General features: G+C 47.5%; 1 protein-coding gene across 1 annotated transcript; it reads left to right on the top strand.

Moving 5' to 3' along the window:
• Nucleotides 1–8,665: 8,665 nt before the first annotated feature.
• On the top strand, nt 8,666–12,554 carry LOC311173266 (keratin, type I cuticular Ha8-like; the record flags this gene model as incomplete). The annotated part of the gene is made up of 7 exons (XM_084237122.1): nt 8,666–9,122; nt 9,293–9,375; nt 9,960–10,116; nt 10,518–10,679; nt 10,770–10,895; nt 11,669–11,889; nt 12,422–12,554. Exons 1-7 carry the CDS (start codon nt 8,682–8,684, stop codon nt 12,552–12,554), a joined length of 1,323 nt encoding a protein of 440 aa, XP_084093248.1. The 5' UTR covers nt 8,666–8,681.
• Nucleotides 12,555–12,792: the final 238 nt, after the last annotated feature.

Here is a 12,792-nt window from a genome sequence, read left to right as displayed (position 1 = left end):
GCATGGAGATGTTTATCCCTCATCTCCCCTCACATGACTAAAAAGGCCCAAGAGACTATACAAATAATTAATATAGCAATATAAAATATTCAGTTATCTCTCATAGATTATGCACTCCCTGTACATGCCTTTTTTTTTAACTACTTCACAGCTGCCCACAGGCTTACTTCACAATTCCATGCTGATTTGGCAATTCTTGAATGGGTTCATTTGAATAGCCAACCACGGTGTTTGTTAACCCCTTATACTAAGCTTATTTCCATCTTTATTGCTAAAATGCATGAATAGATATGACAGTTAATCGGTCCATTAATATTTTATGGACATTTGATACCCAATGGCAAATTTCCATGGCCATGTTCACTGTAGAGGGAACGTCACATTATCCTTCTCAAAAGCTTATTCAGTTTTTTATGGTAACACTGTGGTGCCATGTGTAACTCACACATAACCACTCTGTGGTGTGTTAACGCTGTTTCCAGATGGCACATCTCACGGTAAGTCTGCATATTGGATTCTTACTACACATAAAACTGAAGCTCATTACCTACCTTCAGCCCCAAAAGCTGAACTCTATGCATTGTTTATGGCATTTAGAGATGTTCCTGGCTCTCTTAATATTGTTTCTGACTCCAACTATGCTGTCAGGGCCATATCTGTTCTTGAACCCGTTTGTGTGAAAAATCCCAAAGATGAACAATTGTTGTCCCTGTTTCATGACAAGCAGAGGCGTATCAAAAATCACTTTTCTCCCTTTAATATCACATATATACATGCCCATTCTCCTCTGCCACTCCTGAAGGCAACTCTCATGCTGATGCTCTTGTTGCATCCATCTTTCAGCATGCATCTGCGTCCCAAACGCACTCTTTTTGCTTGAACCATTTCAGGCCTCTTGCACTCTCAGGCATCTTATATCCTTCATGCCCGTGGCACTTGTGCATGTTTATCCCCTATTATTGTCACCCCGAGAACATTGCGTTGGAGACTACATTCCCATGAACTTTGGCAAATAGATGTCATCCATCTTTCTTCCCTTGGAAAACAATATTTTGTTCATGTGACTGTTGATATACATTCTAAGTTTTATGGGTTCTGCTTTGTCAGGAGAATCTTTTACTCATGTACACACTCATTATCTTTCCTCCTTTGATGTTATGGGGGTACCAGCTCTTATTACAACTGACTATGGACTGGCTTATACTTCTAAGGCTTTTGCTTCTTTCCTCCACCCATGGGTGTCTCTCTTAAACATGGCACCCCTTACAACTCTCAAGGTCAGGGCATAGTTGAATGTTACAATGCTATCTTAAAGTTTATGATTCAAAAACAACAAGGGAGAATAGTATCCCTTAAACCAATGGACGTATTATCTCAAGCCATTATTACTTTACATTTTTCACAATTGGCGATGACGGCCTTACACAAGTACAATGGCATTTTCCTTCCCCCAAAGCCTCTGAAGAGTACCTGCTGGAACACTGGAAGGGTCCTGTGGATGGGCGATGGAAAGAACCATCTCCGTTGCTGACCTGGGAACAAGGTTATGCTTGCGTTAAAAACAATGACATTTGTGTTTGGGTTCCAGGTCACAGTATAAAAGCCTTCAATGAATCCCAAGGTGGTAGAGGGGATGAAATGCCTGCGATTATATGTGTGATCCAAACCACCATGCCTCCGACCCAGAAAGTTTACCCAATGATGTGGGGTCAGATCAAGAAAACATCTGATATCGTTACTGGAGCACTTCATAGGTTGGGACAGCCTGTGACACCAGCTAATATGTTCTTCATGCTGGTTTTTATCATCAGCACACCAGTTTCTATCATCAGCACACTGGTAAGTGTGCTGTATGATATTGGGCACATGTCTCGTGCCCTGCTATTGCCCATACAGTTACTTGGTTTGATACACCACTCTCAGTATATCTAAATGATTCTAGTTATTTACCCGGTCCCTTATTAACCATTGGGTTCTGTAATCAATGGGCTTATAATTTCTCAGGATTAGCCTCACAGCCTCCCTTATGTGTATCCAATACTAATACCAATTGTTACCATCCTGATTATCAAACTGGTTGGCGTTTGTCCCTTGAAAGCAGGAGAGACAGGCTAAGCTGATTTTTCTTACTGGGATGGGTTCTTCCACATACACAGAGACTAACACCACTTTTACACCTAATCGACCACTTGGTGTGTTCCAAAGACAATGGGAGCCAACAGACCAGCTTTTTCAATGGTCAGAATGGTTACTTCACATTCCCAGAACATGAGTGTGGCTGGGTGAGAAGTGGTTGATTGGGGTCCTCATAGAGAACTAAGAGACGGTGAAACTCGCACCCTGGGATGGGGGCTGGAATAGAGACAAAATCTTCACAACCCTTTTGGCACCACTCCACACTCTTACAATATGATGATTTGGTCCCAAGGTGGGTTATCATCTCCATTGTTAAAAACGGGACACAGACCTATGCAGAACTCTGTCTGGAAGCTAGGTCTGGTACAGCCACCCCTACATGTTTGGGATGGCTTACATCCCACTGAAGAAGGAAACCTTACTGGTATGAACATTACCTTCCAAAAGGAAACTTTTGTTTCTGGCTGTGTGCTTAATCCGTATGTTGTGTTGTCAGGAAATGTTTGCGTTAGTTATAATGCATCCTATTCCATGTATCATGTTGCTGCACTGATTGTTATCCACACAACATATTAATCAGACAAATTGGGAGTCTGATCCAAATATCACATTCTTTTTTTTTTTTTAAAGATTTATTTATTTTTATACAAGAGCTGGGGTACAGGCCAGAGGCACTGGAGGGTAAGAGGATTCACCAGAGACAGAGTGGGGAGCAGAACAGGCAGAAGGACCAAAATACACTGCAGAAGGGAGCAGCGGGTACAACAGGAGAGGTCTGCCACACCATGTGGGAATCTCTCTGGCTCGCCTGGAATTGAACCCACGCTGTAGAGCCTGCAAACAGCTCCACAGCGCTGCGCTCAACCCACTGCACCAGTGGGGAAGCCCCAAATATTACATTCTTAATACTGAAATGGCCAGTAGCCACTTGGGTTCTAGTTGAAATCCAGGAACTGTGGCAAGAGACCCCCTCTGTCGCATTCATGCAGAAGTCACTGCACTACTTAAAACACTGCACTAAAAGATTCACAGGGTAGTTGATGCAGGCATTGTTATCCTAGGCAGCATCATCGCTGCTGCAGCTGCTGCTGTAGCCCTGCACGAGCAGGTACAAACCTCTGAGTACCCACAAAAAGAAATTTTACAGAAACTTGGGAAACCCAAATTCATGTTGACAAAGAAATCTTAGGCAAAATACAGCAATTAAAAGATTCTATTATTTGATTAGGTGAACAGTTTCAGGATCTATGATGGCCTCAATGTCTTCAATGCCATTATAATGTCATTCAGTTTTGTGTTACTTGTATCAGATATAATGAATCTGAAATTTGTTGGAATCAGATTAAACACCATTTATTAGGACTGGCCCCTTTTCACAATGCTTCCTTGGATATCTTAAAATTGTAGTCACGAGTTCTTGCTATGGCCACAGCCCAAACACCCACCTTTGAAAACTCTGACATTTGGGAAGGATTGGCTGATGGTATTTCTAAATTAAACCCTTTTAAATATTTTTCTACACATGTATATGGCCTACTGGAAACGGTCATAGTGCGTATTCTTTTCTCTTTTTTGTTATGTACAGTCTGTCAAGTGAGATGGTGAATATTGATTTGTCAAGAATAGGCTTTGCCAAAATTAGTTATGCTTACTCTGCTTCAAAAACAAAAAGGGGGACATGTTGGGTGCCTGTCACCCTACAGAGAGTCTTCTGAGAATGCCTGTTACTGTGCACACAGAGTTCTAGGATGCTAGAAGTTCTGCAAACAGAACTTCTTCCCAGAATTGACTCCTGTTCTCTGAGGATGTACTGGCTTGTGTGCATGTTCCCTACTAGCTAGAAAAACTTGTTCCAGCAGTAATGTATTAATTTGTATATGCAAAACCACAATTGTGCACTATTTTCTTGTTCCCTTGTTCATATCTTTAACAAAAGCTCGGGCTTGCAGAGTGAAAGGCAGAGCTGCTTTTGATGGCACTCTCCCCAGACTTTCCCGGATGCAAATTCATTTAGACTCTGAGTCTTCGTTAATAGCAGAGAACTTCATTGGCTGCCTGGCTGTCTGCCATATAAATGTTCATCTCAGAAAATGACACATTTAAACAAAAAGTACTTGGTTGAAGTTAGGCAGCTCAGAAGCTGAGTTTCTGGTATTTTCCATGGAATACACCTATTACCATTGCTATGAAATAACAGAAAATATGTGTACTGGTCTTTGCTCCCTGTTCTGGACACAGAGCTCCTTAAACCCTTATAATTTCCTAAGTGAAAGAACACTAGAAGCATCTTTTGTTCTAATATTTGGTCTTTGACCTCTGTTCCTGAGATAGTGCTCTTAAGTCCCTTAAAACTTCCTGGTAGTCAGGAGTGTCTTGTTCTAATGAGGTGACTCTTGGTGGGCTTCTGGGTAGCTTCCGAATTTGGGGTGGTCACAGAAACACCAAACTATAATTAGAATGTTGGCCCTTTCCATTTCACCCCCATCCTCTGGGAAGTAGTGAGGGGCTGGAAACAGAATTAATGATCTGTCATGTCTATGTCATAAAACCCTCATAAAACCCCAATATATAGGGTTCAGAGAGCTCTCAGGTTGCTGGACAGTTGAAGGTCCTGGGGTATGGTGCAGCCAGAAAGGCAACGGATGCTCCCTGTCACTTCCCACATACCTTGCCCAATGTGTCTCTTCATCCGCTGTCCATCTGTATTCTTTACCATGGTCTTCATCATAGACCAGTAAGTATAAGTAAATATTCACCTGGGTTCTGTGAGCCATCCCAGCAAATTATCAAACCCAAGATGGGGATCGTGGGGACCTGAATTATAGCCAGTTGTTCAGAAGTAGAGTTGACAACCTGTGCCTTGCTGGCATCTGAAGTCTTTGACTTTTGGGTCTGAGTCCTTGACTTGGGGGATCTGCCAAGAACTCCAGGTAGCTAGTGTTAGTATTGAATGAAATTACAGGACCTCTCGTTGGTGTTGCAGAGAATTGCTTGGTGTCTAGAAACCCACAGAAACCAATGTGTCTGGTGTCAGACACATTTAGAGTGTAAGAAACTAACAGGGGTGTCTCTTCTAGATGATTGCAAAAGAAAACTAGTTTCAGGGTTGAACTGCTCTTGGGTCACCATCAGGGTAATGGGAAGAATAGTGGTGGCGTGGCAACACCTACGCATGAGTGTGGTACACTTCCTGTGGCCCAGTGTGGAGCTTTATCACAACGCCCCAAGGGAGGGGCCATGTCTTTTGAAGATGTCCTCCTAGTGTCTAGACTATATCATGGTAGGTGAAATAATAACATTGATAAATGAATAACCTTTTCGGATTATGAGGCTGCATCTAAGAAATCAGGTAATAAAATCCCATCTAGTTGGAAGTAAAAAGACTTTCTCATTCATCAAAACCTCAAGAATTATAGACCTAGAATAATAAATTGATATGTCCAATTTCTTCTCTAAGTCTCCAAGCTTTTGTTGGCCTATAAAATTCTTTGGTATCTTTTGCTACTATGTAAGAGGCATGGTGTTTTAGGGTCTAGCCATAGGAGTTGTCTTCAATCTTTGCATCCACTGCAGTGTGTGATGGGTGGTTTTCCCACACAAGGCACAGCCCCGGATGCTCCCAGGCATCTTCCTGTGGCAGGGTCCATGGTGTTAGAAATAGCAGGCTGCAGGTTAGACATGACATCCAGGTCTTAGCCTGCAAGTCCATACCTTTCTCTCTTGCTGGTTGAGATACATCTGTCTATATCAACAAAGAGAATATTGCATCCCAAGACCATGGCTGTCTGCAGTAAACAACCTACCTCTAGAGAATGGTCTTTCTAAAGGTAGAATCAGTGCAGAGAACTTTGTACGCACAGGTGATGGAAGGAGGTCGAGGTCTCCCATCCCATGCTCTCTAGTCACCATCTCTGTCGTTGATCCCGGCTCATATTTGGTCACCAAGGCCACAGGGACTCCTTTTAAAGGGTTGAGAAGAAAGGCAGTCTGAGGTATGAGGGTGAGGATCCTTATTCTGTACTCACCCTTTTCATAAAAATGCAAATCAGTGCAATCAAGCAACTTTACAGAGGGACTCACACCATTGGCGTCATTATGCAAAGCAGCATACTCATTAGAAGCCCAAGTGAAGACCATGGTCAAATGCTAACAGAGAGGAGCATCACCAGGACATATAAAGTGTCAACAGTGATGTTAGGAAGGAACGAGCATCAGCAGTGATGCTGCGTGTTTTGAGATGGAAATCATGGGTTTTAGCCAATGGAATGAATCCTGCCTGAAATAAGTTCAAAAAGTTGGATTTTATTTAGCAAGACTTTAAAAGTCTAGTTCTCTGGTTTATAGAGAAGCTTGTCGCTATGTGGTGGGGTGGGGGAATGTAACAAAGGGCTGTTTGAAGATGTAACCTATGCAGATTGCACCCAGAGGCCTCTGAAGGAAGGGGTGGGCTGGCCTGGTGATGTCTCCTAATTATGGTGTCTGTAAAGGGCTGTTCATAGATGAGCCCTGAGTAACCCTTAGGTCAGAGCTGACCACTTGTTACCTTTTCAATCTAGACAGGATTCTCAAATTCAGTATTTCTTCTTGACAGAATGACAATGAGCATATATTTCACCTTTACACATCTGCTGCTGATGGAGAGGTCTGTTTTGCTTTTGCTCAATGGTCAGAATACAGATGTTCATTTTCTTAAAGATCTGCTTACAAGCATGTATGGGGCTCTTGCTTTCTCAGTCCTAGGAGCTATTTCTCTCTTGTCACAGTTTCCAGATAACACTTTGGAACTGTAGCCATCAGCTGTCTTGGTTTCTTGGTACCAAGAAACGAGCAGGGCCTGGGAGTTTGAATAACCATTTTTTGAGAGCAGATCTTTCTCCAGGGCATCTTCCTGAATGTTCTTTAGAGAAACTGCACCATTTTATTTTGATATCCCAACATCTGTGTTTTCTGATATACAAAGAGAATAAAATAGTGTCAAATTCAAATCTTATCTCTTAATTTCAACTTCTTGCCCAGTTTCTAGATTTTTTTTTTTAAAGATTTATTTATTTCAGGGAGACTGACAAAATACACTGCTGAGGGGAGCAGCAGGCGCTGCAGGAGAGGTCTGCGCGCCATGTGGGTGGGACCCTCGCCCTGTGGCCGGGGATCAAACCAGCGCTGCAGAGGCTGTGGGCAGCTTCGCAGCCCAGCGCTCAACTGCTGCACCACCAGGGGAGGCCCAGTTTCTAGATCTTTTAATCCTTCTTCATATTGGCAATGACACAGTTGGAGGATGAGGTGGGGGTTAGGTGAGAAGAATAAGACTAGAAAGAAACTGTTACTGAGAAGAGGATTTGCCACATTAGAATGGGGTTGATTTTAGAAAAATGACTTCACATCTATGATTCCTCAACGCTGGCTTCCCCCCTCCTCCTGCCTTCTTTTCTCCCCACTCTCCCTTTCTCCCCTCTTCTTCCTTTCCTTCCCTGCCCCCCAACACTGGGGTGGGTGAGCCTACCCACCACACAGGATGGTAGGAAAGACTAAACAGTATTAACTGTCAAAGCCCTAACATGTGCTGTAGGTGCTCCATAAAGGACTTCAGAACCAGGGAAGTAAAAGGCAGGGAGAGGCCCATAGTGACTGCAATAGCTCAGCGTCCTTTGCGTTTCATGGCCAAGTTCATCTTTGGGGTGCAAAATGACTGTTGCTGATTTTGATTTGTTATCGGTTTCCTGAGCTCACATTTCTTGGTCTGGATAGACATGGCTTCAGAATCATCTTCATACTGAAAAACTTCCCAGACACCCTACTGAGAACACCTGTGGCTACCTGAGCTATGGTTGCTTCCTGCTGGGGGGGATTGTATCCTGCTTAACTGTGCGTCAGGTTCGTGGCACGGAACTGACACACAGGATGTTCCAGGGAGGTGGGTTGAATGCATGGAATCATCTCAGCCTTATTGCCCTTGAGAGTGAGGCAAACAACTGAAGAAAGAAGGCACGCAGACCTTCTCGACAACCCAAACCATAATGTCTGCTGAGAACTAGTTTCCTCCCTGCACAGGGCTGGTGGCTGAGTCTTAGTCCAGGCCAGTGTCCATCCCTCCCGCAACTGCAATGACCAGCAGGAACGTTAAGCCTTTGTGTGGGCACATTGACAAGGAGGTCAACCCCAGTCAAGGTACAGACATCTGATGCTGAAAGGACTTCTGTTCTTTGAAAAATAATAAAATGCCTCTGACCTCCTACCAACAGCAGCCTGATATCAAAGAACCAAGAGGCACCTCACTCATTAACATTTCTAATGAGACGAGCAACTCTTAGTGGTAAACTCGGCAGCTGAGTAACAGGGTGACGGCACCACAGCAGCAGAGCATCAAGGCACTGAGGTCAAAGCATTGCGCCAACACCCACCCAGGATGGGGTATAAAAGGGCCGGGAGGGAAGGGGGTGTCAGACTCAGTGGCCCGGCCTTTCCAGCTCTTTGGAACCTCCTGTGCAGCCTCACCCAGCAGCATGACCTCCTCGTACATGGGCTTATCCCACAGTCTGGGCGGCGCCATGCTCCCCGGACCAGGGAACGTCTGCCTCTCGCCCGCCGACCTCGCGGGCCAGCCTGGGGCAGACACGGCCTCCATGTGCCTGCTGGCCAACCTGGCACACGCCAACCGGATCCGCGTGGGGTCCACCCCCCTGGGCCGACCCAGCCTCTGCCACCCCTCGAGCTGCCACAGCGCTTGCCCCCTGCCAGGCACCTGCAACATCCCTGGCAACATCGGCAGCTGCGGGGCCTGTGTGGAAGGCAGCCTGAACGGCCACGAGAAGGTGACCATGCAGTTCCTGAACGACCGCCTGGCCAACTACCTGGGGAAGGTGCGCCAGCTGGAGCGGGAGAACGCGGAGCTGGAGACCAAGATCCAGGAGTGGAGCAAGTGCCACGAGTCCACCCTGTGCCCCGACTACCAGTCCTACTTCCGCACCATCGAGGAGCTGCAGCAGAGGGTGGGGCAGGGTGGCCTGGGCGGGGGCGCTGGGGTGAGGAGGGCGGAAACACCCCAAAGTCGTGAGGGGCTGAGGGGCTTGGGTTCTCTGCGGCTTGAGTGTAGGCACCACACAGAGCTGGGTGCCCAGCAGGATGTTTTGTGTGAGCGCTGTCCTCCTGGTCTCCGCAGATCCTGTGCAGCAAGGCTGAGAATGCCAGGATGGTTGTCCAGATCGACAACGCCAAGCTGGCGGCAGATGACTTTAGAACCAAGTAAGTCAGGCTGGAAGGGGCTCTGAGTGGCCCTTCCATGCTAAGTCCCCACACCCAAATACTTGTTGGATGAGGGGACCACTCACTGTCCTGGTTCTTCCTCCCTAAATTGAATTTCATACGGGGAGGGGAAGCCACTCAACAGATGGCTCAGTGTCCAGTTTCATCTACTGGGAAAGCTCTGTCATGAGGCTTTCCACTATACAAAGATGATGGGTAGAAAAATAGTCTAGCACAAAGAATGAGGGCGCAGATCAATGAGCAGACACCCAGCTATTGCTTGTTCTCTATAACTGTTAATCAATAGCTCTTAAAATGGTGCGCAATGGTGTAAGATACAAGATTTCAGTCAAGTCAATCTTTTCTGAGCCAAAGTTGCTCCAGTGCACAACGATAGAATGGTAAGTACTGTGAATACTTCACCGGACCTGGAGGGGACGTCTGCGTCTAGTTCATTTTGGCCAGTGTTGAGCTCAGTGAGCAAAAAGGGTCAGGTTGGTGGAGGAGGTGCAACTGGAACATTCACCGAGGGAGGTGAAGGGGCTTTCCTTGCCTCTGTTGACCTTGACCTCCTGTGATGGAAGGTACCAGAGCGAGTACTCCCTGCGCCAAGTGGTGGAGGCCGACATGTGCGGGATGCACAAGCTGATGGATGACATGACTTTGGCCAAGGCCGACCTGGAGACCCAGCAGGAATCCCTGAAGGAAGAGCAGCTCTCTCTCAAGAGCAATCATGAGCAGGTCTGGTCCTGGGGCTGCAGGTGCAAGGGGCTGGGGGGGGGCATTGGGTAGAAAAGGCAACACCTCCCACCTCGTGGCTCCAGGTCAGAAACTGGGCTCAGTGGGTACTGGACTAGTAGAGTCAGAACTTGGGCTCAGTGGGCACTGGGCTAGCAGCTGAGTCTGGGTCTGACAGGCAGGAGGAGCCTGAGGGTTGTGGCTGGGGAGTTTCTAACCTCACAAGGTTTGCACTGTGACTTTCAGAAGGTCTCCAGATGGGTTCCCGCCTGGGACCCTGGGCAAACTTTGCACATCAGGGTGTGTGGGGGGCTGCCCCCCATGCTGCTAGTCAGGAGGGGTGGGGGCTGCTCTGGCCAAAAGCTCCTTTGACACTTTGGGTGTGGGTCCTCCTGTGCCTGCAGGAAGTGAAAATTCTGAGGTCTCAGCTCGGGGACAAGCTGCGCATTGAGCTGGACACTGAGCCCAGCGTGGACCTGGTCAGGGTGCTGGAGGAGATGCGGTGCCAGTACGAGACCATGGTGGAGACCAACCGCCAGGATGTGGAGCAGTGGTTCCAGGCGCAGGTGAGGGGGCGCTCCCGTGAGGGCAGCAGGCAGGGGCCTGGCTTCCATGTGGGCAGGGGGTGACCCTGCCTGTGTGCCCTTGTGCTTCAGTCTGAAGGCATCAGCCTGCAGGCGACATCCTGCTCCAAGGAGCTGCAGTGCTGCCAGTCGGAGATCCTGGAGCTGAAGTGCACGGTGAACGCCCTGGAGGTGGAGCGCCAAGCCCAGCACAACCTGGTAGGGTCTCCTTCTCCTCCCCGTGCTGCCACTGCCACACACCCTGGCCTCATAGCACATCACTAAGAAACCTTGCCAGTGAGGTCCATTAACAATAGAGTTCAGGATCTGGGCCTCCGTCCCTGGGGCAGGTGTCTTATAGTCAAGGTTATTTTGACCCTGAAAAATGATTTCTATTAAAAGTCAACTCCACTGATTCAGAATAAAGTGTGGAGGTTCTGGCCCTCATTGCACAAAGTGTCTGGGTGTCTGCCTGATGTCGGTGTTGAGGACAGAGGAGTGAACACAGCACTATTCTTCCAGTTAGATTTCCTTTTCTTTTTTTTTTTTTTTAAGATTTATTTATTTATGCATACAATAGCTGGGGTACAGGCCAGAGGTGTGGAGGGTGAGAAGATTCACCAGAGGCAGACTGGGGAACAGAACAGGCAGACTAACTGAAATACACTGCTGAGGGGAGCAGCAGGCGAGACAGGAGAGGTCTGCTTCGCCATGTGGGTCAGCTCCCTGGCAGGCCGGGGATCGAACTCATGCTGCAGAGGCTGCAGATTGCTTTATAGTGCTGTGCTTAACCCCTTGTGCCACCAGGGAGGCCCCTTCCAGTTATATTTTCTGGTGAAATGTTATGGTCTCATAGCCTGTGATTTCTCTGCAGCTCTGGGATTGTCCTATGCCTCTTGGGAATTTGCCCCAGGCCTGTGGAATTTGGCCATGATTTTCTTGGCTGAATATTGGGGCTCTGAGCACTCTTGCCCCATTATTTCCCATTGTAGAAAGACTGTCTGCAGAACTCTCTGTGTGAGGCTGAGGACCGCTTTGGCACGGAGCTGGCGCAGATGCAGAGCCTGATCAGCACCGTGGAGGAGCAGCTGGCCGAGATCAGGAGTGACCTGGAGCGGCAGAACCAGGAGTACCAGGTGCTTCTGGATGTCAAGGCCCGGCTGGAGTGTGAGATCAACACATACCGGAACCTTCTGGAGAGCGAGGACTGCAAGTATGTGTGATCTCGGCACTCCTTAACTAAATCAAATATCCAATTCTCATGAGATCCCCAGGTTGAAAGCAGTGCTGTCTGTGATGAATGGTTCAAAGCTTTGTTCTGCACTTACACTTTGCACTATGGATAGAACTGGAGGGAATGGTGAATTCACAGTGGCTGTCATTTCCTGGTGTCCACCGGGGTCGCTTAGGTTACCTCTTGACCAATGAGAGCAGAAATATGGCTGTTTCTCCAACATAACTTTTGACGTTAGATTTAGCTTTTCCTTTCTGAAATTCTTTCTAGTATTTTCTATCCGGTAGGAGAGAACATGACTTTGATCTAGAAAAGTTTAAGTTCTAGAAGACAGTTTGGAGATCACCTAGGCTGTCCCTCAGGGTGCACAGTTGGGGTGAGTGGTCCAGGAATCTGTTGGGGTCTTCTGTTGTTTTGGAGCGGGGGATCCCGCTCCGTGCTGATGCACATCACTGAGACCTCCATTCATTTCCCTCCGGTAGCTTCACTCACTTTTTCTATCTCTCTGCAGACTCCCCTGCAATCCGTGCTCCACCCCACCCTCCTGTGTGCCACCGCCCTGTGTTTCTCGTCCAAGCTGTGCTCCCCGCACCACTTGTGGGCCTGGTTCAGTCTGCGGAGCCACCACTGTGTGCCGGTTCTGAGTGCCTATGGACCAAGCAGGGGTGGTTTAGGCGACAGGGATGCCCAAGGAGAAATGGCTGCTACACATTTAGGAAACCTGACTTCCAACTATGGCTGAGTCTGCTGCTGTGAGCCTGTCCAAAGACCAGGGGATTCCAGGAAATGTGGACTCTGGCTTGGTAGTCTTCCTTCCCAGCTCCTGTTTCCCAGAGGAGCTCTCTGTCTCGGTGGCTGGACCATAACCACCAGTGATGGCTC

Source organism: Talpa europaea (genome assembly GCF_964194135.1).
Source record: "Talpa europaea genome assembly, chromosome: 7".
NCBI lineage: Eukaryota > Metazoa > Chordata > Mammalia > Eulipotyphla > Talpidae > Talpa > Talpa europaea.
The sequence above is the reverse complement of the archived record's forward strand: the minus strand, read 5'-3'. Positions and strand labels throughout refer to the sequence as shown.